The sequence below is a fragment of the Papilio xuthus genome, unplaced genomic scaffold (genome assembly GCF_000836235.2).
Source record: "Papilio xuthus unplaced genomic scaffold, Pxut_1.1 DF828177.1, whole genome shotgun sequence".
NCBI classification, from domain to species: domain Eukaryota; kingdom Metazoa; phylum Arthropoda; class Insecta; order Lepidoptera; family Papilionidae; genus Papilio; species Papilio xuthus.
The window spans coordinates 3,628,679-3,654,125 of record NW_013530472.1 but is presented as its reverse complement, the minus strand read 5'-3'; the positions used below and the strand labels follow the sequence as shown (position 1 = coordinate 3,654,125).

At 32.9% G+C, this 25,447-nt stretch overlaps 2 protein-coding genes across 6 annotated transcripts in view; one reads left to right on the top strand and one right to left on the bottom strand.

The window, feature by feature from the left end:
* The window catches only part of IP3K2 (Inositol 1,4,5-triphosphate kinase 2), a 91,509-nt gene extending 75,843 nt beyond the window's left edge, over positions 1–15,666 (top strand). For 4 of the 5 annotated variants that reach the window (XM_013306669.1, XM_013306668.1, XM_013306672.1 and 1 more), the window contains 5 exons: positions 9,594–9,773; positions 12,668–12,740; positions 12,881–13,008; positions 14,162–14,413; positions 14,603–15,666. In XM_013306669.1, the coding sequence (XP_013162123.1) occupies positions 9,594–9,773; positions 12,668–12,740; positions 12,881–13,008; positions 14,162–14,413; positions 14,603–14,950 (981 nt within the window). In that variant the 3' untranslated portion in view covers positions 14,951–15,666. The remainder of the gene's footprint in view (positions 1–9,593; positions 9,774–12,667; positions 12,741–12,880; positions 13,009–14,161; positions 14,414–14,602) is intronic. The other variant, XM_013306671.1, reaches the window with a different exon arrangement.
* A 47-nt stretch (positions 15,667–15,713) lies between these two features.
* Ork1 (open rectifier K[+] channel 1) overlaps positions 15,714–25,447 on the bottom strand; it is a 15,704-nt gene continuing 5,970 nt past the window's right edge. Inside the window, exons 2-6 of the mRNA XM_013306667.1 lie at positions 20,152–20,331; positions 19,530–19,651; positions 18,910–19,150; positions 18,272–18,534; positions 15,714–18,159 (exon numbers count right to left, since the gene is read on the bottom strand). Of these exons, the coding sequence (XP_013162121.1) occupies positions 15,967–18,159; positions 18,272–18,534; positions 18,910–19,150; positions 19,530–19,651; positions 20,152–20,331 (2,999 nt within the window). The 3' untranslated portion in view covers positions 15,714–15,966. The remainder of the gene's footprint in view (positions 18,160–18,271; positions 18,535–18,909; positions 19,151–19,529; positions 19,652–20,151; positions 20,332–25,447) is intronic.

The window sequence follows — 25,447 nt, the reverse complement described above, 5'->3', positions numbered from 1 at the left end:
GTTTTGTCTTAATAAGTTAATTTTCATATATTTCTGTCTCATAGGAGGAATTTTATCGATTAGTTTTGGAATGTCTTTACATTCTCTATATATTTTACTAGCTGTCGCCCGCGACTCCGTTCGCGCGGGATTAAAAATAGATGTTGGCCGATTCTCAGACCTACTGAATATGCTAACAGAATTTCATGAGAATCGGTCAAGCCGTTTTGGAGGAGTATAGGAACGAAAATTATGACACGAGAATTTTATATAAAAGATAAAATTAAGATGAAATTTTCGTTGGAGAACTTGGACTTCTTAATTTTTTTTAGTACCTTTTCAAAATAAATCCACTTTCTATCAGCGCCTACATAAAGCCCATACAAGGCACTATATGTTCACACGCATTGCCGTTAACATTAATATAGATAAGTTAAGACGCCATATTTATTGCTAAGTTATCTCACGCACTCCGTTTTAATGCGATGTTATTTTGTGAATTCGAAAATATCGATATATTTTCGAAGCCGATGCTTACTTCGAATTTATTACTTAATCTCTGTAAAAGATTAGGCTTTTGCAGACTTAATTTTTTTGAACTATGGGATTTAGTGTGACCGCGTGGTTTTATTTTATCAAGGTCATATGTAATCGGATATGAATTTATCGTTTTAAAATTAGATAGTTTTTTTATATTTTAAAGCGGACCTATGCAACTGAACTTACATGTCTAATACTTTACGTTGTTTTGGACGATTTTTTTGTACATATCATAGAACTATTTCAGCAAGATGGAAGGTCGTAGACTATAAGGATGGCAATCAAATTAATTGACAACGTAGAGGAAAATTGTCTGACGATTTGGAAAAGTGCTATGATGATCGAAGGTCAATGGACGTCATTATTAATTCATGATAGTCATTTGTCAACCAAGTCATTCCTCTGTCACGGTCGACGAGTTATTGTACACTATTTTGGAACAAACGTGTCAGTCAAAAAGGAAAAGGTTACATATCAAATTTACAAGTAGCTTCTATGCAGGCCGAGTATGCAGTATGTGGTACCAATAGCTGTCAGGAAAGAAATGTAGATTTAAAGAATATTGCAGGAATCTAGGAACTAGAGCAGGATTTTTGAAAAATAATTTATTTTCTTTTATGTACAAATAGATGGCGCTGTAACGAAATCGTACTATAATAATATTATAAATGCGAATGTTTGAAGGGATGAATGGATGGATGTGGTTGAAATTTTGCATAGATGTAAAACAGAGTCTGAAACAACACATAGGGTGCTAATTAAGTTTTTATTAATTTTACCCACACGGAGTCGCGGGCGACAGCTATCGAATAAAGTGCACGATAAATATTTCTCAAGTAGGCTATTCTTATATGATAAATAATTTATCATAATCTTTGACAGACGAAAGATGGCTACTGGCAGACGTAGTATTCCTAATATAGTATCTCTTTTTATATACGGCATGGAATAATTTCCGACTCCAAATCCGTAGGCGGTAAATTGAAAATGTTATCCGATTGAAAGTCCTACCGTGAAGATCAAAGGTCAAAGGATATGTGTATTTTAAATTTCATTGCAACGTAGGTGTGATTTATTAGTAAGACTTGCAGTATAATCTGGATGTACATCAGTAATGGAGACGTCGGAGTTATTGAGGATGATTTCATTCAATAAACTTTATTATTTCAACGGAACTCTCGTTGTGGAAACTGTTCCAGAAGATGCCATATTTGGAACAACGAGTGAGTCAGCTAATCAACGCTTTGAGTGGATACTTCTTGAGAAGTTACACACACGTAAAACAGAGTAAGCGTTAATACAACGATTTATTTACCAGGAATTTTTGATTTTTGGGGAATTATTGCAGATTTTATCGACATTCTACGAATTTTTTTTTTAGCTATTTCAAATTAAAGCTGTTCAATCGTCTGTCTGTATGAATGTAGAAATAATATAATATTGGAAATTGTCTAGGAACAAATTTTAAATGTAGAACTTTTAGCTAATGAACCATTGGCACTTAAATACTAATTATAGACATTTTAATTATAGAGATAAAAACTTGTAAACCTAATTAGGTTGTGTCTTAGTGATGTGACGTAAAGTCTCTTCGTGATTATTTATTTAACCACATCGTTAATATTTATAAATCATTTTGTGTTGCTTTAAATGGTAGTTTTAATTAGTGTGAAATTTATTTACAGATCTTACATCTTATATTACTTCTTAATGATATAAATGCGAATGTTTGGATGGATGGATGTTTGTAAGAAAGTATCTCCTGAACGACTGCATGGATCACGCTGAAAGGCATAGATGTTGAATATAGCCTTGATGGAATACACAGGCTTATGTTTTTTATATTGCGCACGGACGGAGTCACGGGCAGCATCTAGTAAGATTGCTGTATCAGCTGTTAAGATGTACGGAACCTTGGTGTGAAATTTTATTATAAACCTTAAAATTTTTCTCTAACATTACACGTTTTAATTTCATTCGTAGAACGTGAATTAGGTGCAGGCACAATGCAATGTATGTATTTAAATAAGTCACGTTTGAAAAGTAATAAGACATGAAAGATAAAGGAATCCGGTAGCTTAATTTTCTTTGCGTGACATTAGTGCGAGTAAAAAATATTGGCTTATGTATTCATATGTTGCTATATATGCAAATTCTTTGTTGCAATTGACGTAACCGATAAGGTTTTTATAACGGTCAAGTTAATAGTTTCCTACTATAATGTTTCAAGTTTACTTTTGTTATGCAAGAAACCCCGCGCTTTATAACATTGAATGGCCACTGATATCTGCTCCCACTAAATGATAAACAGTATCAAATGTGGAACAACAAAACTCGTTTTTTTTTACTATACTACTTTTAGGGTTAATCGCATGTTTTTTTTTACCACATTCAAAGTCTTCAAAGTGTAAGGGTTCTGCATAATATTAGATGTTATTTCTATTTTATAGTTTTTTATTATTTGTCGGTTACTAGTGTCAATATAAATAGCAGCACACAGCACAGCAACTAGCTTGTACCTTCCACGACATATTTTTATGAATACGGTCATAATGTTAACTGATTCGGCTAATAGTAAGAAAAAACAGGTTATAAGCCGCGGTATTTTGTACCTATTTGATTTTCGCCATTTATTTTACTTTTAATTGCCAGTAACATCAACAGGCGCATTTAAGTCGTAACGAAAAAATCTTTGGAGATCTTACATTTGCATAGTTCATAAGGATGATTCCTTATTCCTTTGAACAAAGATAAAGCGTATAATTGTTATTACGTCTTTGTTTTAGATGTTTATTTCTTCTCTTTAATATAATTGTTCAATATAGAGTTAATCCATGACGTCAAAAATGTAAGAAAACATAGATCGACGAAGTTATCTGACCCGGTACGTCAAACTGAATTAAAAGTCTCACTAGCGCCTCTCTGTTAATTTCAAACAAGTGTCACAAGATCCTTGTCGTAACTATCATGGAAAGTTTTTTCTTATGTAATTTTCTCTGCTAGGTTTTACATATTTATTACAGAATTAACCGCGACAGCAGCGCCTTTCAAACGGGCCAGATATACTTGTTTGACTATAGCTCAGAGTAAAGTATTTATTTTGCGGCATTGATGTTATTGTAAACGCATACAAAACTTCACGGTTGTGCTGACACTGAGTTTTGTATGATCGTCATTTAGATAAATATCTGGTATCGAAGTTGCGATCGATAAGTGTCCAAAGTCCTCCAGTTTCTTCCTATTTATTTGGAACTAAAAATAAATTACATCGATCATAACTGTTCATAGTTTTTAATAGCATAACTAAAATGAAACCTTAACTTAAATTTAAGTTACTTAAGGGTAATGTTTAATTTTAAGTTATATTATGGAATTATGTTCCGGAATTTTCCATAATCTGTACTCTTCCAGTGATTGTATATGCCTTGTTTATCCAATAACATGTTCAAATATATATTTTTTTGTTTAAACAGCCACTCTCATTCAGATTTAAATTTCAACTATTTTTATAATTTTTTGCGACAGTTTTTATTTAGCACTATATGAATATGTAAATTAAGATCACGATGTTTACGATGACGTTGCAAAATATTAATATCAAAATATACTAGTTGTATTTTTTTTAATTTTTTGAAAACAGTAATAAATACTTCGTAATATGTCATTATAATATTAATAAATTAAAAATATACTAAACTAGCTGTCCCCCGCGAATTTAAACAAAAAGCAGTTAAATAAAAAGCAGCTCTTCAAGGCATAAATTCGAAAAAAAAGTATCCTATGTCCGTCTCCTGGCTCTAAGCTACCTCCTCACCAATTGTCAGCCATATTTGTAAAGCCGTTCTTTAGTTATAAATAGTGTAATTAACACGACTTTCTTTTATATTTTATAGATGTTATTTCATTTTAGTATATTTTCACCCCTTAAAATTAGTTACTCGGTTATCTTTACAAATGTAACATTTTAATGACTGTGGGTTTACACTAACTAAACACTCACAAAAATAAAACAAAAACAGTTTTTTTCTCATTTTATTTTAAAAGTATAATTTGTTTTTGAATACTTATTTTCTTTCTTTTTAGCACTAAAAGTAATATGTACTGATTTAATGTATATTAAAGGAGAAGGGAATTAGCTCTTGAATCAAGAGCAACTTAGTTCAGGAGCTAAGGCTCCCACAAAATGTATGTTAAATGTTAATATTTAAAATTATGTTACGAAATTAAACTGACGTAACAAATTTACTTAAAAAATTCAATAAAAATAATATTTATATATATCTAAACAGCTATACAAATAAATATATGTAGGTGTTGCGTAAACAATAGGTTCTCTATAGCGCTCTTGGCCGATTCGCCCAAAGTCATAACGTGCGTCACAAGCGATCTTGACATAATCCCCACCATAGCACTCAAATTCTTATACAAACTCGCTTTTATTGTAAAATTATCGGTATAACGAGATTCAAACTTTATAGCGGCTCGTGGTTATCCGCGCCGCGCAGATGAGGGAAAGCATACACAGATTCCCCTGACCCCAAATCCGTTAACGTCACAGAAGCACCTAAAATTATGTTCTGTTCAGCGTCTTGCACGAACCGCTATAAGGATTATGAATTAGAATAGCAGTAACGGCACATAATTTATGATTTGAGTAGAAAAATGCACTATTATTTAGTGTCGAAATAACATTGTAGTTGCAACAACAACAATTGCATACATTTGAAGTACCAAAAATATCGTTTACACCTAGTTTAAGTTTTGTATTAAAAGTACGTAACATATTCATTCTCAAATAATTTCTTAATACCATATTTACGTTAGCGCGCACCACGACGACCCGATTCAGATAAATTTTGAGGTTAACAACATCACTATTTTTATAGAAACCGACCTCAATGGTGGTAACAACAATTCAAATGTCACTAACCTTAAAACTCACGTATTGAATTTATTTATTTTACACGTCGTGACGATTATTATTATTTTGTTTTTGTTTTTTTAATTCTTAAGCGACATTATGTATATGATAGAAATTGCTTGAATTTTTTAGGATAGCACATACGCGCTTATGTTAAAATTGTTGTGAAATATGAAATGTAAATTTATGTAGTAACAAAAAATAGACTGGCATCTTGATAATAGACGAGTCTAAAGGTTTATTTAATTTTTTTCACTGTATTATTAGCGCGCATGTTTATGTAGCTTAAATAACGAACTTCTACCTTTAGACTCCACACTCAAGTAACCAATTTCTTACAAAACATCTCATCTATTCAAGTTGAAATTGGTTCGAGATCTAATGTTTTTTTTATATTATAAGATGGCAAACGAGTGACCGACCACCTGAAATCGCTGAAATAGCAAAGTGACCTTTGCCCATAGACATATGCAATTGCATATGAGTTGCTTAATTAAAATTAGTGTATCCTATCCTTTTTAGGATTTACAGAAAGAAAATATTATATATAATATATTTAAATGTTAAGCATAAAATGGACTTTCCCTAAACAATCTAGTTTTAAACTTACTGAAGTCACATATTAATGACGTCACATGTAGGCGGTATCCAGTGTCCACAAGTAGACTAGTCAGCAAATCACGCAGAGAGGTAATGTTTGGTGGTTATTAAATCAAATTCGAAGCAATCAATTTAATGTAGAAGGAACGAGGGCAATTGTGGGATCAAGACATGGTTGTACGATCACGGCGTTGCGGCGTGGTACGGAGCCACCAATTGACTAGCGCTCGAGATTTCAATCTAAAATACTTACTCTGATGTTATGCATACGGAGGAACATGCATTGCTCAATTATAGATATTAAACTAAGTTTATAAGTTGTACCAGACAGAGATATTGAGAAGAATAACCTTAGCGCAGTGTTATACGGAGCGATGATGGACATATAAACAATAATATTGAAAGTGCAAGCTTCAAGGTATAGGACGATCGAAAGAAGGGAGTGAATTCAGACACGAATATTCTGATACATGGAAAAGTAGTGCATATTATGCCGACCCTCTACAGGGAGAAGATAGATAGTAAAAACTGGGACTTACTTTAAGCCTTTATATGATACGCGTGAAGAACATTGTTAGAATGTTTTCCGACGTTGTTACTTTTGTCTCTTTAAGGGCGGATATGTAGTTAGAGTATAAGTCAGCTACGTTGTTTGTTATAGAGCTTCGATGCGTACTTTCCTCATCTTTACGATTATGTTGCAGTTTCTTTGATATATTAGCTCCACCAGAACAGAATCTCACTTCTTAATAATATTATAAAAGTGAATATTTGAATATATGGATGGTTGTTTGTTAGAAGTTTTCTCCAGAACGGCTTCATGGATTTTGCTAAGACTTGGCGTAGATGTAGAACATAGTTAAGAAGAATACAGATACTACTACAATAAATTGAAGGTAAATTACTTGGCAATATTTAAACAATACGTCAATATTCTCCGTAAGTTATAAGCTTTGAGTCATTCTAATTCGGAGTTATCGGAAACGTTTAATTATTTCAAACTAAATCGTCGTCAAATGTTTCGTCATCCTAACGTATTATTTTGTCACGTCACAGATACAGTTTTGGGGAATTTTCATAAACAACACATTTGGTTATTATTTCAACTGATCTTATATTGTTTTGAAGGATTTTTTTCATTCAACTTTCATATAAAAGTGATTACTATTTATTTTAACAAAAACTTGTTGTTCAACTCAATTGTTGCGAGTGCGAAATTGTCTTTATTCTTCTGAGTTGCAGTTTCATTTTTAATAAAGAAAATTCCATTTCTTTCTTGCTCAGTTTATTCGCCAAATATTTTCATCGACGACTCCAATTTCAGTTTAATAAGTCAAGATAATTTTAATAATGTATCTCCAACATATACAATAATTGTTTTTAATAATCAGACTGCAAGGTATTTTATCTTTGAATTTTTGGGTTATACATCTACGGAATGAAGTTGATAGTCCTGTCTGTCTGTCTATTGAATATTAGATTAAAAAGGTAAGTTTTTACAAAATCAATTCCAGATAACATTGTTATGATTTAAATGGTTTGCGTGTTCGGAATTCCTAAGAATTATTTAAATAATCCTTGCCATTCTTAGCTTAGGGCAGGCACCGAGCCCCTCGGTGGGGACGTATAGTGAGCTGATGATGATGATGATGATTTAAATAATAAACAAACAAAAAAACAGAACATGTGAAATTTTACATATAATTGAGACAGGGAAATACGTAAACAAAAGATTGTCACTTGTATACTTATGTAATTTACAGGGATATTAATTTTACGCGTTTGCAATTAATACGTCGCCCACCTAACCAGTCCGGTATTCCACCAATCCGTGGAGTTTGTGCAAGAACCGCACTTGCTGACGTCACATCTAGCTTTGCGGTTTCAACTGAGTCAGAACAACAGATTATTATTTATATTAGCGTTCTGTTCTTTGCAATGGTCAGTACTGTATAGACTGTCATTTGGAAATATCGTCCGACTGTACAATACAATTTTGTTTTGTTTTGGTGAAAGTGTTTGTTTATTTTTAATTTTGAATTTGTGATAATCTGTGATAATGCTGTCCGGAAATATTTGTTTTCACATCGATGATTTCGTGGATGTTGTTTTTTGGGTTTATATTTCTCATAACAATAAGGTATGCTATATTTTATTTTTTGAAGAATATTTTAGTTCATAAATGTAGGTATTTTTAATTTTAATAGGGCTGTAAACTACTTTTAATATAATTTTATGTTAGTAAAAATATTTTAAAGTGCAAAAAAGATCCCGAAAATACGAACTTTGCGAAGTACCTTCGTTGCTAACTTGGTGTAACATTAAGTTATTTTTAAGTTTACAATGTCTTAAGTTATCATCACATTATCCCACTCACGTGGGGTCAGCGTCCGTGGTTTTATAAATCTTGTTTGGCTTAATTTTTACAGCCGGCCGTCGGCTTGACGCCAACCCTACTTAGGAGAGAAATTTAAATGACATCTAATCACCTAAGTTAATAAAACTTGGAATCTTGTGTCATAGAAAGTCGTGCCATGACGTCATGAAACATAATAGTCCTGCATTTTTTTTTCAAAAGTTTTATTTTCTTATAATCTTATCCTTATTTTATAATCAATACACAATAAAAAAATCTTGTGGTGTGTTCGTATGATTCAATTGAAAAATTGGCGGGAAAAAATGTGACTAATCTAATTGAATAAAACCTAAAAGGCTGTGGTTTAACGTTAATAGGTGTTCTACCTTTTCGCTTTAAATGTTAACATAATATCGTTTAAAAATTAAAAAAAAAATTAATAAAAAAAATACTTGCATATTTCTTACAAATATTACATTTACAAAAGTTAGGAATACACGAAAGTACGAAAAAGTATTTCACGTGGTTCCTACGTCATTAAAGAAAAACTTGAGACAATCAAAATGTTAAAGTAAAATCCCGAAGTAATTAACAAACCACTAACATGAACGATCATGGAATAAACACAATTATATATTAGGAGGAAAAATTCCTATATTGCTAGTATGATTTCCAATTTCCAGGATTTAATAGTTGTTATTCATTACAAGACATTTTTACTTGGAGTAGTTAATTTTTTCCGCTTATTTATAATATCAACAGACTAATTAATATATTTTATAATTGTTATCTTAAGAGCATCGATGGCATAGGGGTTAAGTGCTTGATTTACAATGTGCTAATTCTGGTTCAATCTTCGGGATATTTCAATATGTTTGTCGATGTTCAAATTTCACATGTATGTACGTTTCGAAATCATTGAGATACAAACTGCACGTATCTGCGAAGAAATTCAAAGAAACCCCCAATTTAGGCTCCAAGCCTATCGATAGGGTCGTACATACGACCTTATGACCTTGTTTTTAATTAGTTTTCTAGTTAAGGTCATAAATATTGAGAGTTCCAAAGGCAGCAAACTATAATTAAATGTCAATAAATGTAATTCAAATCTCTTTATCAAAGGTATGCCGTAAATATATTCGTTAGGAATGTCCAGTTATAAACCCCTATTGAAAATATCTTCTTGTCTCCTTTCAGCAGTCGGAAAGATGGCGTAAACTCCGTAACATCGTGCAGTGGACGCCATTCTTCCAGACATACAAGAAGCAGCGATACCCTTGGATACAACTTGCTGGTCACCAAGGGAACTTCAAAGCTGGACCCGATCAAGGGACCATACTTAAGAAACTCTGTCCTCAGGAAGAGAGATGTTTTAAGGTGAGATAATATCTTTCAGAAAGAAACTTTGTACCTACATTTCTTTCTTTCTCATACGAAACTACAAGGCAAGAAGGGATTCTATGCATTGAACGAAGCAGGTCAGTTTTAGACCACAGTTACTTACGTCAAACAAGACCTAGAGATTTACCTTGCGGTTAACAATTAACATTGTGTCCTGTATAAAAAAAAATATCGTCTTTTAATCATTCCACTGTGACGTCAATGTTTGCGGTTTTATAATTTCACTGTACTACATTTTTTAATTCTGGAAATTTCTACAATCATGGGTATTTCGTAAAAATAATATAATATTAACAAAAAATGATTGACAGCTGGGTTTTACCGTCGGACAAAGTGCGATAATATTTTCGCTGTTTAAAACATAATTAATACGAGCAAGATGATATGAGCCAAACCGACTTATCAAAAGCAAACGTATCTCTCGAGGATTAACCTAGGCCATGTTAAGGTTATTATTAAGCTAATAAGAAGCGAACGTATCATCTTCTCAAAGGTCGGGAACGCGATTTCTCTGGTATTGCAGATATCCATGGGCGTCGTTGGACACTGTGTTTCCGCTGCTCGTTTGCCCCCTTATCTATATATATAAAAATCAATTGCTGTTCGTTAATCTCGCTAAAACTCGGCAGAGCGAATTTATGTTATCTTGGTCTTGAAATGTTCGTGCATGTCTAGGGAAGGTTTTAAAGTTGAGAAAATTCGAATAATTACCGGGAAAACCCTTTGTATCGCGGGCTACAGCTAGTTTTATATAATAATAAAAATTAAACTGTACTATGATAAATCAATTAAATTAATAATATAAGCATTAAAGTACATTGTTTTTGTAAAATCGTAAAATGCATTATTTATGTGTAGACGTTATATTACTTTTACTGATATATATTAAATTTCACAATGTAAGCGGTAGGTATAAAATTCTACACTATATTCGTGTATTGACGTCAATCGAAGACACGAGCACGTATATCTTATATCCAAGACCTGAAATGCGTCATATTATAAGCAAAAAGTCAGAATTACAATGAAACAAATAACCCTCTTAAAAAAACTGCATTATTTAATAAATTCAGATAATAATTAAAATGGAAAGATTAAATAAGTTTAAATAATTAGTTTATACAACCAAATTTATTTTATCTTGTTTTTTATCACGTTACAACTTGAAAAACTTAATTTAAATATCAACAAATGATATTAATACTTTGACGTCAGTCCAGTTCCACCTAAAGTGGGAATCTGGACGCACGGCACTGCCCCGTAAGTAAACGCGGTCAAATAATCCTTTCTCGAAACGACATACCGTGAGTTTCTGGGACAAAAATCTCCGTTTAAAACAAATTGTTATCTCGGTTTTGTCAAAGATAATGTCAGGGATGACGATACGTTTTAAACCGAGATTTTGGTCTCAGAAACCCAAGGTTAGAGCTCCATATTTTCAATTCCAGTATCATCTAATAACGACTTATAGATGAACTTAAGTAGAAAGAAGTCTCGAAGTTGGTAGTCAGAATAAAAATAAAATAATTATCATAAAAGATAAGTAAACTGTAAACACATTTAAATCGTCGATGTATCATGTTGTACGTAATTTGTTAAAAAAAATGTTGTTAGGTAATTACCCAAAAATTGTACAATCTCAACAATTTATTAATGAAAATAAAATGTAAATTAGTGAAGCTACAATACGGGTGAGATGTCACGACAGGGTCAGACTGTATCGGGTCATATTAAAATCGCCATTGTATTACCCCGAGTTGCCGCAATCTGACGCATCAATTACGTACACATTGACACACCTCCTGTCATTAATTACACATAAGAATTCTATTTACTTTTTTGAAATCGATCGCATTATTGATTGTAGAATGACGCAAGTATAAATTATAAGTGAATTATTCATTTTTAATTACACACTCTAATGGAAAAACATGAACTGTTGACATTGGTGTAAGTCAATTAATTTAACCGATACCTTTTAAATCACTATTTAATAAGATAATTTTTTCACTATTTTTATTTACCGACTGGCAATCATTTTGTTATCGTATAATTATGTCTGAAAAACTTTTACTAATAAAGTTAGTATTACTAAAGTTTGTGTTTGTCAAAAGAAAAACGGACTTATGAAAGTTACAACGGTACATTTATGTTATATTTTTATTGTAAAATTGTATGGATAAGAAAATAAAAATACATAAAAACAATACAAAAACGTTATAAAAGTTGTCAAACAAATATGCTTTTGGGAGATTGTTAGTACTTTATTGACAATTGAAGTAAAATAAATGGGTTTAACTTGATTCTACAGCAATTAAATTCAGGTATTTACGTTCCTCAAAGCGGAATACAAAACCAATATGATTAATCGCTTGTTGCGATAAAACTAATTGACGCTGAGGCTTCGCATTAATAATGTACGGAGGTAGCAATCTCTTACTTGTGAAAAAAATATTCAACTGTATTGTAGAATAAAGTTTTTTTCGCTTACGCGTGTTAGATATTTGATGATAAAAAATCAGTTTTGTCTACATAATGTAAGATCAACTAATTCACTCTAACAATAATTAACAATTACTGATAAAAATTTGGAAGAATACTTACAAAATTGCATCATCATTAGCTCACTATACGTACTCACTGAGGGGCTCGAAGCCTACCGTATGTTAGGGGTAACTAGGTAAGCAACCACGCTGGCCCAATGCGGGTTGACTTCATATCATTGAATCTCAGATATGTGCAGGTTGCATCACGATGTTTTCCTTCATCATAAGAATAATTTGCCTAAAAGTAATTGTGTATAATTTTCATTGAATAATTTTTTATTCCGTGTTTTATTTTATTCAAAAATTTGTCTGTTTTCATTTCAGTTGCTGATGAAAGATATCCTCCGGCCGTTTGTACCCGAATATAAAGGTCAAGTGACTTGCGAAGACGGAGAATGTATCCTTTTTAATTCAAATGAATAATATTCTTGAAAAAAAAATTGTCTTTGGACTTATAGTTTCATCATAAAAATTAGTGTATAATATTCATGTTATTGTCAAATTATCCAATTTTCCTTAACCAATGTTTCCAAACAGTGTACCTCCAGCTTCAAGATCTCCTCAGTGATTTCGATTCGCCGTGCGTTATGGACTGCAAAATTGGAGTAAGGACGTACTTAGAAGAAGAACTAGCAAAAGCTAAAGAAAAAACCAAATTGAGAAAAGTAAGTATGCAAATTAGTGTATTTATGGACAATTTTTAGTTGATTGAGTGTTGTTGCGTTTAGAATTGTCCCTTTTTCTTATAAGGACAGGATGGGAAGTGGAAATGGACTTTCCGGATGAGAGGATGCATGGAAAGGGAAGATATTTTCTTTCTGTGCATCCTCTCCTCCGTCGATTCAAGGTAGGCAACGCATATGCAAATGCGTATGTCTATGGGCAACGGTCACTTCGCTATTTCAGCGATTTCAGGTGGCCGCTCGCTCGTTTGCCACCTTATGATATATATAAAAATGTTTCTGAGAATAAAGTGCCCGTGTAAAACATATCAACATCCCTGTCATTATCTTTGACATAACAAAGTTATCAATACAAACACGAAGCTTGGTTTATGACTGAACTTTAAATGTTTCATAGTAATGTTGAGTTTTGGCTTATACGAGTATCTATATTAAATATGACGATATTTCTTAAGACTAATACTGTAGTATTTATTATCTAATTTACCTAATAAGCCTAAATTAAACAGGAGTGAATTTAAATAGAACATATTTAAATTTATTGATTTATTTTTAGTCCTTAATAACTTTTAACAGCTGATAAGGACATAAATAATATTACAACAGCTGTTTATTCTATTTAAATGTATAAGCTGGTAAATTCAGGTCAAGTTACAATCAGAAAGGCAACTAAATGATAACATTGCGAACTATTTACTACAAGATCGGATGAAAACATTATAATATTATCTTCATATTTATAACTTTGACGTAAATCGAGACAGAAATAGTAAAAATATGAAGAAATAAACATTTTATTTATATTAATATAGATATGATGCTCTATTAAATAAATATAACAGTTTTACAAACATAACTAGCGGTCGTCCGCGACTCCGTCTTTGCGGAATTAAAAGAAAAACGTAATTAGTAGTAGCCTATATGTTCTTCCAGACTATGTTCTACATCAATTACAAATTTCAGCAAGATCCACTCAGCCATTCTGAAGATACCTTCAAACAAACATCCATCCATCCATCTAAACATTAATATTAGAAAGATTAAAGAGTTATCTCAAAATACAGGGACTTTACGACTTTATAAATAAAACAGAGTTATAAATCAGCGATATTAAAAGGGGCTTTATTTTTTACAGGACATGTATGAGAAAATGATACAAGTCGACCCTAAGGCGCCAACAGAAGAAGAACACAGAAGTAAAGGAGTGACGAAGCCGAGATACATGATTTGGAGGGAGACTATTAGTTCCACTTCAACTCTTGGCTTCAGAATAGACGGAGTCAAGAAGGCTGATGGAACCAGTTCGAAAGACTTTAAAACTACGAAGACGAGGGAACAAATCTTAGAAGCGTTTCAAGATTTCACAAATAGTTTTCCTAATGCTGTGGTAAGTTAACATTTTTAGTTTTTTCTTTAATTTTTTTTTTCAAAGCCAATATTTCCAATAGTTCAGAACTCAATAAGAATGGTTATTTATATTTTGTCTGAGAAACCATTGATTAGGAATTAAGTTGAAACTACTACATGGTACTAATTTCATATTAGTCTAAACTTTTTCTCTTATTTTTTTCAACAGCCGAGATATCTGGAAAGGCTGAAAAACATTCGAGCAACTCTCATAGAGTCACACTTCTTCAAGACTCACGAACTGATCGGTAGTTCGTTGCTCTTCGTCCACGATAAAAGGAAAGCTTCCATTTGGATGATTGACTTCGCAAAGACCGTTCCAGTACCCGACAATGTCACCATCGATCACAACTCAGTATGGAAAGTTGGTAACCATGAAGATGGTTATCTTATTGGTATTAATAATCTAATATCAATATTCGAGTCCCTCACGAAGGATGACAATGGGAACATAGATCAGTGCTATTCAAACTTAAGTTTAGATAAAAACGTTAGAAGAGACAGTTTAGCTACTTGAAACTTGAACACGTTTGACTTTTTGTGCATTGTGTATTCGATTATCAGTAGCCGGTACTACTGTATGAAGACAGGTGACTAAACGGATCGTATCGAAGTGGTCACGACGTGTAAATATCGTAAGACTGTTGTCTTGTTGTAAAAAGATTTAGTTAAGTTTAAATTGTACACCTTTTTGTATTAACAATAAGTGTTAAAATACTCAAGTTAAAGAGTAGCTTAAGGAGCCGTCACTTAATTTTCTTAGTATGTAGATTGAACAAATGATTGCTTTAACTTTAACTACGTAACTAAATACGTAAACAATGCAGCAAAATCCAATATAATTTCAAAATTATTGGGTTTTAATGTTTTGCTGCGTAACATTGTCTAAAAAAAGATTACATCCTTAACTGTGAGACATTAAATTAAAGTTTAATCTAATATAAATTTGTTAAATCTATTCAAATGATGTAAAAGTTTTTTGTTTTTAATTTTTTTATTTAGCAACATCAAAATATTTTGGATTGTATTAAATTTTTCATTTCCGTTAATAAAATATATAGTTGAAACCAATCGTATTGATAAAATGTAAATGTATAAATAATATGTTAAGTTGATTACATTTCAAAAGATATATAGACTGTAAAATGACTTTTGATGAACTTTGTTCAAATATCACGTTATATTTATTATGTACACTATATTAGTGTAAAGACTAGATACAACTTTAATAAAAGTTGTACTAAATTTATCAGGAAGTACTAATTAAAACATATCACATATAATTTGTGTTTTACTTACAATAATAATAAATAAGTAAATTAAATAGAAATTTTAAATTGTACTAAAATTACAACCTCCGATCATCTCTCTGATACAATATAAAACGACAGAATACTCACATTTTAACAGGCAATTATTGCATAATTTTGGAATGTTACAATGCAACTTTTTTAATGGACGGCTTGGTACTAAATATAGATCTTAAATATTACTTAATAAATAAATTGCACTAAAAAAGGCACTCATTTAAGACTATGTTTTATCTTTACTCGTACTACTATTACCACTATCAATTACAATGTCCGTTAAACTTCCTCGCCTTGAACTAGATTCAGGGCTGGAGCCACTTTCTTTACGTATTCTTGAAAAAAGTCTTGGCACAGGACCACTCGAACGGCTTAAATCATTTGGAGCAGGCGAGTATCTCCTAGTTCGAGGTTGTTGAGGCTCTTCTTCTTGTGTACTTTCTGTGTACGGTGGCGGAGGTTGATTTAACATAGTCATTCTGTTTTCTCTCGCTGCTTTTGCTGTAATTTGTAATTCTGCTCCAGCAACGACAGTTGCCAGTGTCGGTGTAAATTGTGGAGCTGCCGCTCTAGCTGAAACCCTTCTGCGTCTTGGCCCTGTAACGTCTTCTGTTTCGAATCTACTAGGAAGTGACGGCAAAGAAAAGTCAGGCCTTAAAGATCCACGCCTTCTATTTTGGCCATTATCAAATGCTCCGTCTGTCCCAATCGTGTTATTAGCTACTTGAGAAGCAGTCTCCAAAGCTGCTAAAGCTCGTAGTAGGTCTGCTACACTGGTTTGTTCCAAGACTTCTACTTGTGCTGACTCCGAAAGAGTAGACAAATCTACGTCAGGATCAAATAAACTTGGTCGACCACGTCTAGTCATGTTCCTGTATTCGTCTATATCGCCGGAGAAAAGACTACTTCGGCCACCTTCGGTAGCATTTCTATAGCTTTGTATGTCGCCTGCAAATAAGCTATTTCTTCCTTTTTTTGTTTGGTTTTGATATTGTTTTATACTGGTTTCAAGATCACTGGTACTACCGCATGGAGAGCTAGTTTTCCGGTCTTTACCAAATGTAGGGAACAAACTACTTCGTCCGCGGCGTGTTTTTTCTTTATAGTTCACTAATTCATCAGAACTCTCAGGAAGCGTATCATCATCATCTTTCTTTGATTTTCCAAATGTAGGAAATAAGCTAAGACGGCCTTTCCGAGTTCGATTTTGATATTTTTGTACTTCCTCTTCATCAACAGTATCAGTATCCTCATCATTACTTGTGGGATTACTAAAATCAAACGTTGGGAATATGCTGTGTCTTCCGCGTTTGGTTCCTTCTTTGTATCGTTTAGCGTCTTCATCGAGATTGCTGAAATCGAAAGTAGGAAATATACTGCGCCTGCCAGAGCTAGTTTTCTCTTTGTAATCGTTTAAAGAGGACGTATTTTCATCTTCACTAAAATCAAATGTAGGGAAAATACTATGTCTTTTAGGTTTATGTTGATACGCTTTGGCTGCAGCCATGTCTTCATCTTCAGAAAAGTCAAAGGTTGGAAATATGCTATGTCGGCCTCTCTTCGTCTTTTCTTTATAAGCTTTTGCTTCATCGTCTTCGTCTTTGTTAAAATCGAACATTTGAAATATACTGTATCTCCCTCGTTTAGTTTTTTCTTTATACGAATTTTCATCGCTTTTTTGTTCTGGAGAGGAATCGCCAAGTCCAAATGAGGGGAACAAGCTGCCGCGTCTAGTTTTTTCTTGAACATTGTCACTAGAACCTTGCGCTAGACTAACTCTGCCTTTCATAGTATTTTTAATATATTCTGCAGGACTTTCATGTGCGCTTGGTTTTCTGAACAGTCTTGAAAATAAACTTTTTGAAGGCTGAAGTTTGTCGGACGTAGAGTCTATATTGGTAGGAAGCGATAGCTTTCCGCTTCTCATATTGGCCTCTTTTCTGTATTTTTCAGCGGTATCACCATTAGTCCAAGTGAAATCATGATCTAATTTTGAAACCGATTCTTTTCTATAATTCGGTACTGCAACACTTAGGGCTCTTGTTCTTTTTGGCGAACTAGATATAATATCTTGCCCTATGCTGAATTTAGGCGGGTTTTCAGTTGCGAGTATATGATCATCATCAAACATATGTATACCTCTTTCTTGCTGCGCTTCGAATCCCCCTAACACATTAACAACTCTTGCTAATAACTCTGCTGGTTTCACTATAGCAGAGGCTGTGAAAGTTTTTTCCTTATCAATTCCAAGTAAATCTGTATCTGATTGAATTCGAAGCATGTCTCTCGCCGAAAGTGCAATATTTTCGGAGTTTGCACGTTTTCTTTTCACTATTGGTCCTCTTGGTTCTACGTCAAAAGTAAGTATAGGGCAACTTGCACTTCTATGAAGTTGCGGTGCTGCTTCAACATATACTGGCTGAAAATGATAAAAGTGTTATTTATTAAAAATAAAGATATTAAATTATTATAAAATGTTCGTAACCGTACTGAAAAAGCCGTTTCATAATTACATCTCAAAATTTTCTTACCTTTAACTTTAAAAGATTCGCTTCATTAATGATCTTCCTTATGTTGGCCATGTCTTTTGTAAAGCCTTGGAATATTTTACTCTGGGTGGATTTTAACTGGTATGCCAATTTCTGTTCCAATTTGTGTATTCGCTCGGATCTCATACCGCTCGTAATAAATCCAAGTAACATGACAATGTATCCTAAGCCGAAGGTAATCCAGATAATAAGAAATATCTGGTACGTGAAGAAGTAGCCATACTTGAAACCGTTGTTGACAGTTCCTGAAATTAGTCAGAAAATAACATATTGATAATGTAAGAAATAAATTCAATTTATTCAGAACCCAAGTAAAAGCTGGCTCTCGATCGCTGGCTATCCACACGCAACCGTGCGGTTTCGCGAAACTTTCTACTTCGCACAGCCGCGTTGTAGAATGGCCTGTCCTGGGCGGTAATCCCATCCACTACGACTTTGGGCTGTTCAAGAAGCAACCCTATCACCATCTCAGCAATGCATCTTCAGTTACTCTGGTAATGTACATGTCTATAGACATCGATGATCACCTCACTGTTCCCGCTGCTCATTTGCCCCTTATCTTATATAAAACACAGTTTGCATGCCGTCTAATTTATAGAAATACATTTTATTATACGGACCTGCAACTAAATCTCCAAATCCAATAGTAGTCAGTGTGACGAATGCATAGTAGACAGCGGCCACATAATCCCATCCTTCAAATACTACGAAGATGCACGCAGGCAGAAATATGAAGAAAAGAAATCCAGGGATCAAGTAGAGCATGATTTGCCCCAGCATGCCGAGGTTGTTAAAGAAGTAGTCCAAATTGTCGGCTCGTTTTTCATTTCTCTTTTTGTATTTCCGGTAAGTTGATATAAGCTGAAAATTAAAGAATATAAATATCAAAACGAGCCATAAATACTATCTCATGGAAGTAGTTACTAATTTGAACGTTCCTGAGCATACATCACTTTCCAAATCACTGCTGTTTATTATTTTAAAACTGTTTTAACTTTTTTAAGTAGTCAATGAAATTGCTAATATAAAACAAAAGGCGCTTGTTACTCGACAAAAAATCGTTTACATTGTTAACGATACGAGAACTGTCAGTTCTTAAAGTTTTCATACTTAAGAAAATTTAGTAACACAAGATTTTTAAATGATTCCTTTTGTATTTTTAACTATTATTTTAAAATCTACTCAAATTATAAGTAAGATTTGATTGATAGTTTATTATATAAAGAAGCATAAAAATTACCTGTAATCCAAAATATTCACCGAGATTTGCTAAAAGTATACCATTGATAGGTATACCGAACAGTCCGTAAAATATCATCAGGATTCGCGACAAATGTGTTGTTGGCGATAAATTACCGTATCCTGAAATAAAGACTTCATCAATCATACACACTACTAAAATACATGTTGAAAAACATATTGTCATCTCTGTTTGTTATTGAAGAATTAGAGGGATGAACATTTTGTTTTCATACAAGTTTTCGGCGTGGAAACAGTTTATCTATCATCTACTAATTGTCATACATAGTAAAATGATGTTACAATGATGACTCTTACGTAAAGTTTTTTTCCATCGTTTTGTTACACTTACTTATATTGTTCATTAGTAGCGCAACATTATAGGGATTATTTAAACTAATACGGAGGCGCTTTAACATAAGACTACAGAGTAACTAGACGTTAGCGAGATTCGTTAGCCAGGGAAATTAAGATGGTTGTATGATGTGGAACAAAATCGTAAAAATATCGACATTTGACTGGAAGCAAAAGGCCAAAGTAGACAGACATGGATGGGTTTGTTCTTGTTTTCATAGAATTAAGAAAAAAAACAAATGCAATCGTAGTGTGTTAAAGAATCTTACCAATAGTACTGACGACGGTGTATGAGAAAAAGAACGAATGATAGAAGTCCCATTTAAATGGTGGCTCTTCATCTTCTGTGGTGTAGTTGAACATGGACTTGCCGCAATAGTCCGATAGCTTCCGGAGTATACTGTCCTGTTTCTCTGGATCGTTCGGGATGTAGTTCTCATATAGGAGATCTGGAATGACAATAATCGATAATAAGTATAAAATATAAGTACTATTATTAAGTACTAATTTTACTTTTTAAAAACCGAATAAGATTTTTTTTATGGATCTGGATGAAACTTGGAACAGAGATAGAATACAATCTGGGATAGCGTATAGGCCAATAAGCTTTTTGTTCCAACACGGACATAGTCGCGGGCGACAGTTAATTGTAGATATAAAGTCACTAATGAAAATTAGGCAATGTAAACTGTTAATAATCAACTTTATTAACGTTAAATGTTAATTGAATATAAGTATAAGACTTGTTTGACTGTAGCCTGCGACTCCGTCCGTGTGAATTTTATTATTAGTAGCCTCTGTGTTCTTCAAGACTGTGTCCTATGGCAAATTTCAACGAGATCTGTTGAGCCATTCAGGAGATATCTTCTATATTCCATCTTAACTATCGAATTTATAATGTTAATATTTAAGATACTGATAAAAATCGAGCGCCAACATTGTACTCAATGCTATTTGCAGTTTTCATTTACAAAATTGACAATGAAACTGTCACTCGAACATCACCGCAGTTACAATTTCGTGAGTATCTCGTTAAACAAAGTACGGCAATAATTGTGGAATCACGACGAACTAACTGAGAGGGCGTTAATTAGTACGAATTGCTTTTTTACAGACGTCAATTTTATGGTTGAACCAACTCAAATTGGATAGTCATTTTTTGTGATATCTTTCTATCCTAACAAGAAATTAATAACTTCGGGATACGATTGCTTACAATAATCATGTCCATTAACTCCGCGTCTCATTAATCTTAACACATGTAGCCGAACCTGGATAAGCGAGAAACCTCTATAAGCGAGAAACTTGTGTTAGACAGAAAATCCTATAAACGAGAAATTTCAACCAGTTTCAACTGGTTTTGATTTTTAAATATTTGTTTAAAAATGGATTTTTTTTCTTTCTTTGTTTTTTTAAAAATCCATACTGCAATATCTGTAATAAACGTAAATATGATATATATTTACTATTTAATATTGGAATATTATTTCGCAAAATTTTAACTTGCATTTAAAGAGATAAAAATTTATTTAATTTTTAATGTTATTTAACACTGAACTGTAATATCGTTTAATATCAATTTATATAATACCAATAGATGATTAAATTCATTGTTTTTTAATTGCTAATAAACAACTGAGAGTTAAAATTTTTATTTAATTATTAAAAACCGCAAGTCTTATAAAATCTATCAATAATTACTTATAAAGTAATTTAAATTAATTTGATAAATTAACAGAATAAGCTACTCATAGCTTTGGAAATTTTATAAATTACTAGCATACTCATAACGGTAGGAAAGCCCCCTTCTAGAAATCTATACGAAGTAAACAATATGACTCTGAGCTAGGCATTAAGATAAAATAGTGATTATTATTATTGTATTTTTATTTAAAAAAAAAAAAAAAACAAAACATACAGCTGAGCCTGTATAAGTGTTCTCAACGTTAAATGTCTCTTTAAAATCTTTTTTCCACTAAAGGTATCCATTAATGACTAATTAACGATTCTGAGTATAAGTAATTTTAATAAAAATTACCGTAGCATAATTTCTATTAAAAATTTAAAAACAAAAACTTATTAGTTGAATGTCGGATAATCTTGACAGTGAGTCCGGCCTTCAACCGTCGTCCATTATTGGCCGATTGAATTGACGCGATGTCGTAAATCGATTTTATGTCCGTTTGATGTTAATCAATCGACGGCGATGCTGGGCCGCTCCTTCTTTTCAAACGCTCTATAAAAGTCTTTCAATGTACAGTGGTGGTATCAAAACCGCTAATGACTTCCGTAACCGCAGCGGAACCTTAACAAGATTGTGTGTGAACATAGCTAACTACACCGTTTGAGGGGCCTTGTTAACGACGATCAAGTAGCTTCAATCTTCAATGAAATATAGAGTTATAAATAAGAGTACTTTTTATCAAAGAACTTATAAGAAAGCGGTCGAAACCTCAGTAATCAATACAAGATAAGCTATTCACAACAATTAATTAAAACGATACAAAATAATCGTGGGTTTTTCAGACCAAAATCGCCGTTTAATTTAAAGCATATCTTTGTTTTGTCAAATATAATACGACAGAGATCACGATGTTACAACGGTAAGTAACACAATGTTGTCGCTATTCTGTAAGTTTATGTTGCATCTTCGAATTCTGCAACAATTTTCTTGATTTCAAAATATATATTTTTTTAGATTATAGAAACTTCCAGCTTTTCCGGAAGTATTTTGTTTGCGATGTTACACATATCCTTCGTAGATCAGCCTTAAGTTAACCGGAAGATATCGTATTTAAAAATCGGGATATCAACAAATTTGTAACTCAATTGTTAGATTATTTACGTTTATTTGTGACTTGGTGTACTTGACGTGACGAATGAAAACACTAATTTTGAGATCACGAAGCATTGAAGACGGAGGCCAATGTTATTTGCTTACAAGATGGTGACGACCACATTATAATACAATTATAGTATCGGTTTTCATAGTTAAACATTTTCCTCTTTCCTATAATATAAAATTGATGATTTTCAATGATTTCCGGTGTGGAAAATCTTCAAGTTCAATTGCCTCAGTTTTCTACTTACAACACCATTTTAATCAATTTAAAATGTGCAAACATAATTTTGACATATCTTTGATTAGTAGCTGTGCTAGAGAGAAACAATGTTTTCAAAAGGTTTGTCCAAAGAAAAAAGTTATAAGAGTACACAACGATATCGAAAAACGAATCGAATTTCTAAAAAAAAGTCGTAAGAGACGCTATTCTTACCAGGATTGATCTGTTTGAGCTCCCAATATTACGTCACACTTGCAAGCGCCATGATCACGGGTTAACTGATGTAGTGCGGTAGTGTAAAAATTGTTAAAGATAGTCGTATCGGCCTACCTTCTTTCTGACTATGCGACCACTACTATTGTCCGTGTTCTCACTGCACGTTAAGTTTGCACTAGATGTCACTTTTTGTTGTCGACACATTATTGTCACCTTTTTTCATCAGACAGTCTTGAAGAAAATTATACTCTACGTTCTCTAAACATTAGTGTTGGCAATGTCACAAATGATCATGTAACTTTAACGAAATTCTGCTATAATTAGTTAATAAATACTTGCAAGGTTTTACATACTACAGTAAACGATATACAAATTCAAATTTTATAAACGTTTTTAAAACGTCGTATGAATGCGCATTACACCAGATTACCTTGTTTTATAATCAAAGAAGGTGTCTCAAGTATCAAAAATATAAAACAGTAAATTGTCACTACAAAAAATATTAATTTAACTTTATTAGTTACCATAACAGTTGATATCTTGTACTTTATAGGAATCATTTATTATGAAAGGATATTAAAAACATACCAAACATAAAAAGTAGAGGAAAATTGAATCTCAAAGCGCATAAATCATCAAAGATTCAGTGGACAGCGAACTTGGGAGGACGTCCGTTTGTTGAGCGTCGGTGCCGACTTTTCCTTATGTCTTCCTGATGACACTACTTCGGAATAATATTATTTCACTTTGATTTCCGCATGAAATTGTAAACAACACACGCATTGTTCGTCCTTCTTTAGCTAGAGATTAGCCACAGGAAAAATTATGGCCTTATTTCTAACTATAGACATTTATAAGAAAAAAAAATATTTTATGCTATTGTCGCACGCAAATTCGTCCGCGTGTTGTTTAAAAAAACTTAATTATTGGTTTGTTTTTCCAGACTATGTTCTATATCTATGCTAATATCAGCAAGATCCACGCAGCTGTCTTGGAGATACCTTCTACAGACAAACATCCATCCACCCAAGCAGTTGCATTGACAATATTAATAAAATTAATAAGATTATAATATTAGTAAGAAATTGTTTACAAAACGTATTAGAAAAGTAGGACTTTTGTAGTATTATAAATATAAATGTGTCTATTCAACGTGAGTCTATTCGTACATTTAAGAAAAAAAATGTATATTTTTTATATATCGCCATGTTATGAATATGTTTATGAACTACAGCAATGTTTATCATAGCTATAATCGACTTGTGTTCCTAACGCTTTAGCATGCAAAGGAAACTTGTTTACGGTGAACCTCGAACATGACCGACTTATGAATTTAAGGTAATCGAGCCTATTTTACTAATACTATCCATATGTCAATAACAAGTATTTATTACCGTTTATATATATTAAATATTGAATAAACCACTTGACTACAAACCCACTTCAAAGTAAGGGGCTATGTGATCGAAGGTACGCACTAGCTTAGTCACCTATTCATCCTACTCTTGAAGGCACCCACGTTATAGCTGGACGAAAAGACTGAAGTCGGCAACTTATTCTAATTCTTCACTGTGCGCAAGAGGAACGATGACTCAAATCGATATATGAAAGGATGGAGACCCGACGTACGTCTGAACGTCCGATCGTAAAAAGGGGATGGCGGATTAAGTTGGTGTAATTCCTGTGGACACTCCCCATACTATAAAACACTGAGAGGCTAGCCACTCTTCGTCTGTGGTTTGTGACTAACGATCTATTTGAAGAAAGCAATTTTGTGGCTCTATTAAACATTTTGAACTCGTATGTAACTAAAATTCATCATCATCAGCTTATACCTCCCCACCGAGGGGCTCGGAGCCTAACCTAAGTTAGAGGTGACTAGGTCATAGTCAACAACGCTGGCCAAGTGCGGGTTGGTTGACTTCACACATATCTTTGAATTTCTTCTCAGATATGTGCAGGTTGCATTACGATGTTTTCCTTCACCGTAAAAACGTCGCATAAATGTACATATGTAAATCGGAAATCGAAAGACAAATTGGTACATGGCGGGATTCGAACCCAGGACCTGCAGATTGCTAGTCAAGGGCTTGACTCCTGAGCCACCGACCCTCTCAACTAAAATTAAATGTAATAAAATTGATCATTTAGTTTACATACATCTTTAAATGATTTTATGATGACTAACTAATATTACAATGGATATCGATTATAACTTCATACGCATTTCGTCTTTGTGTAACATGAATATTAACTACCTAATTATTTAAATTGCAACATTAATTTC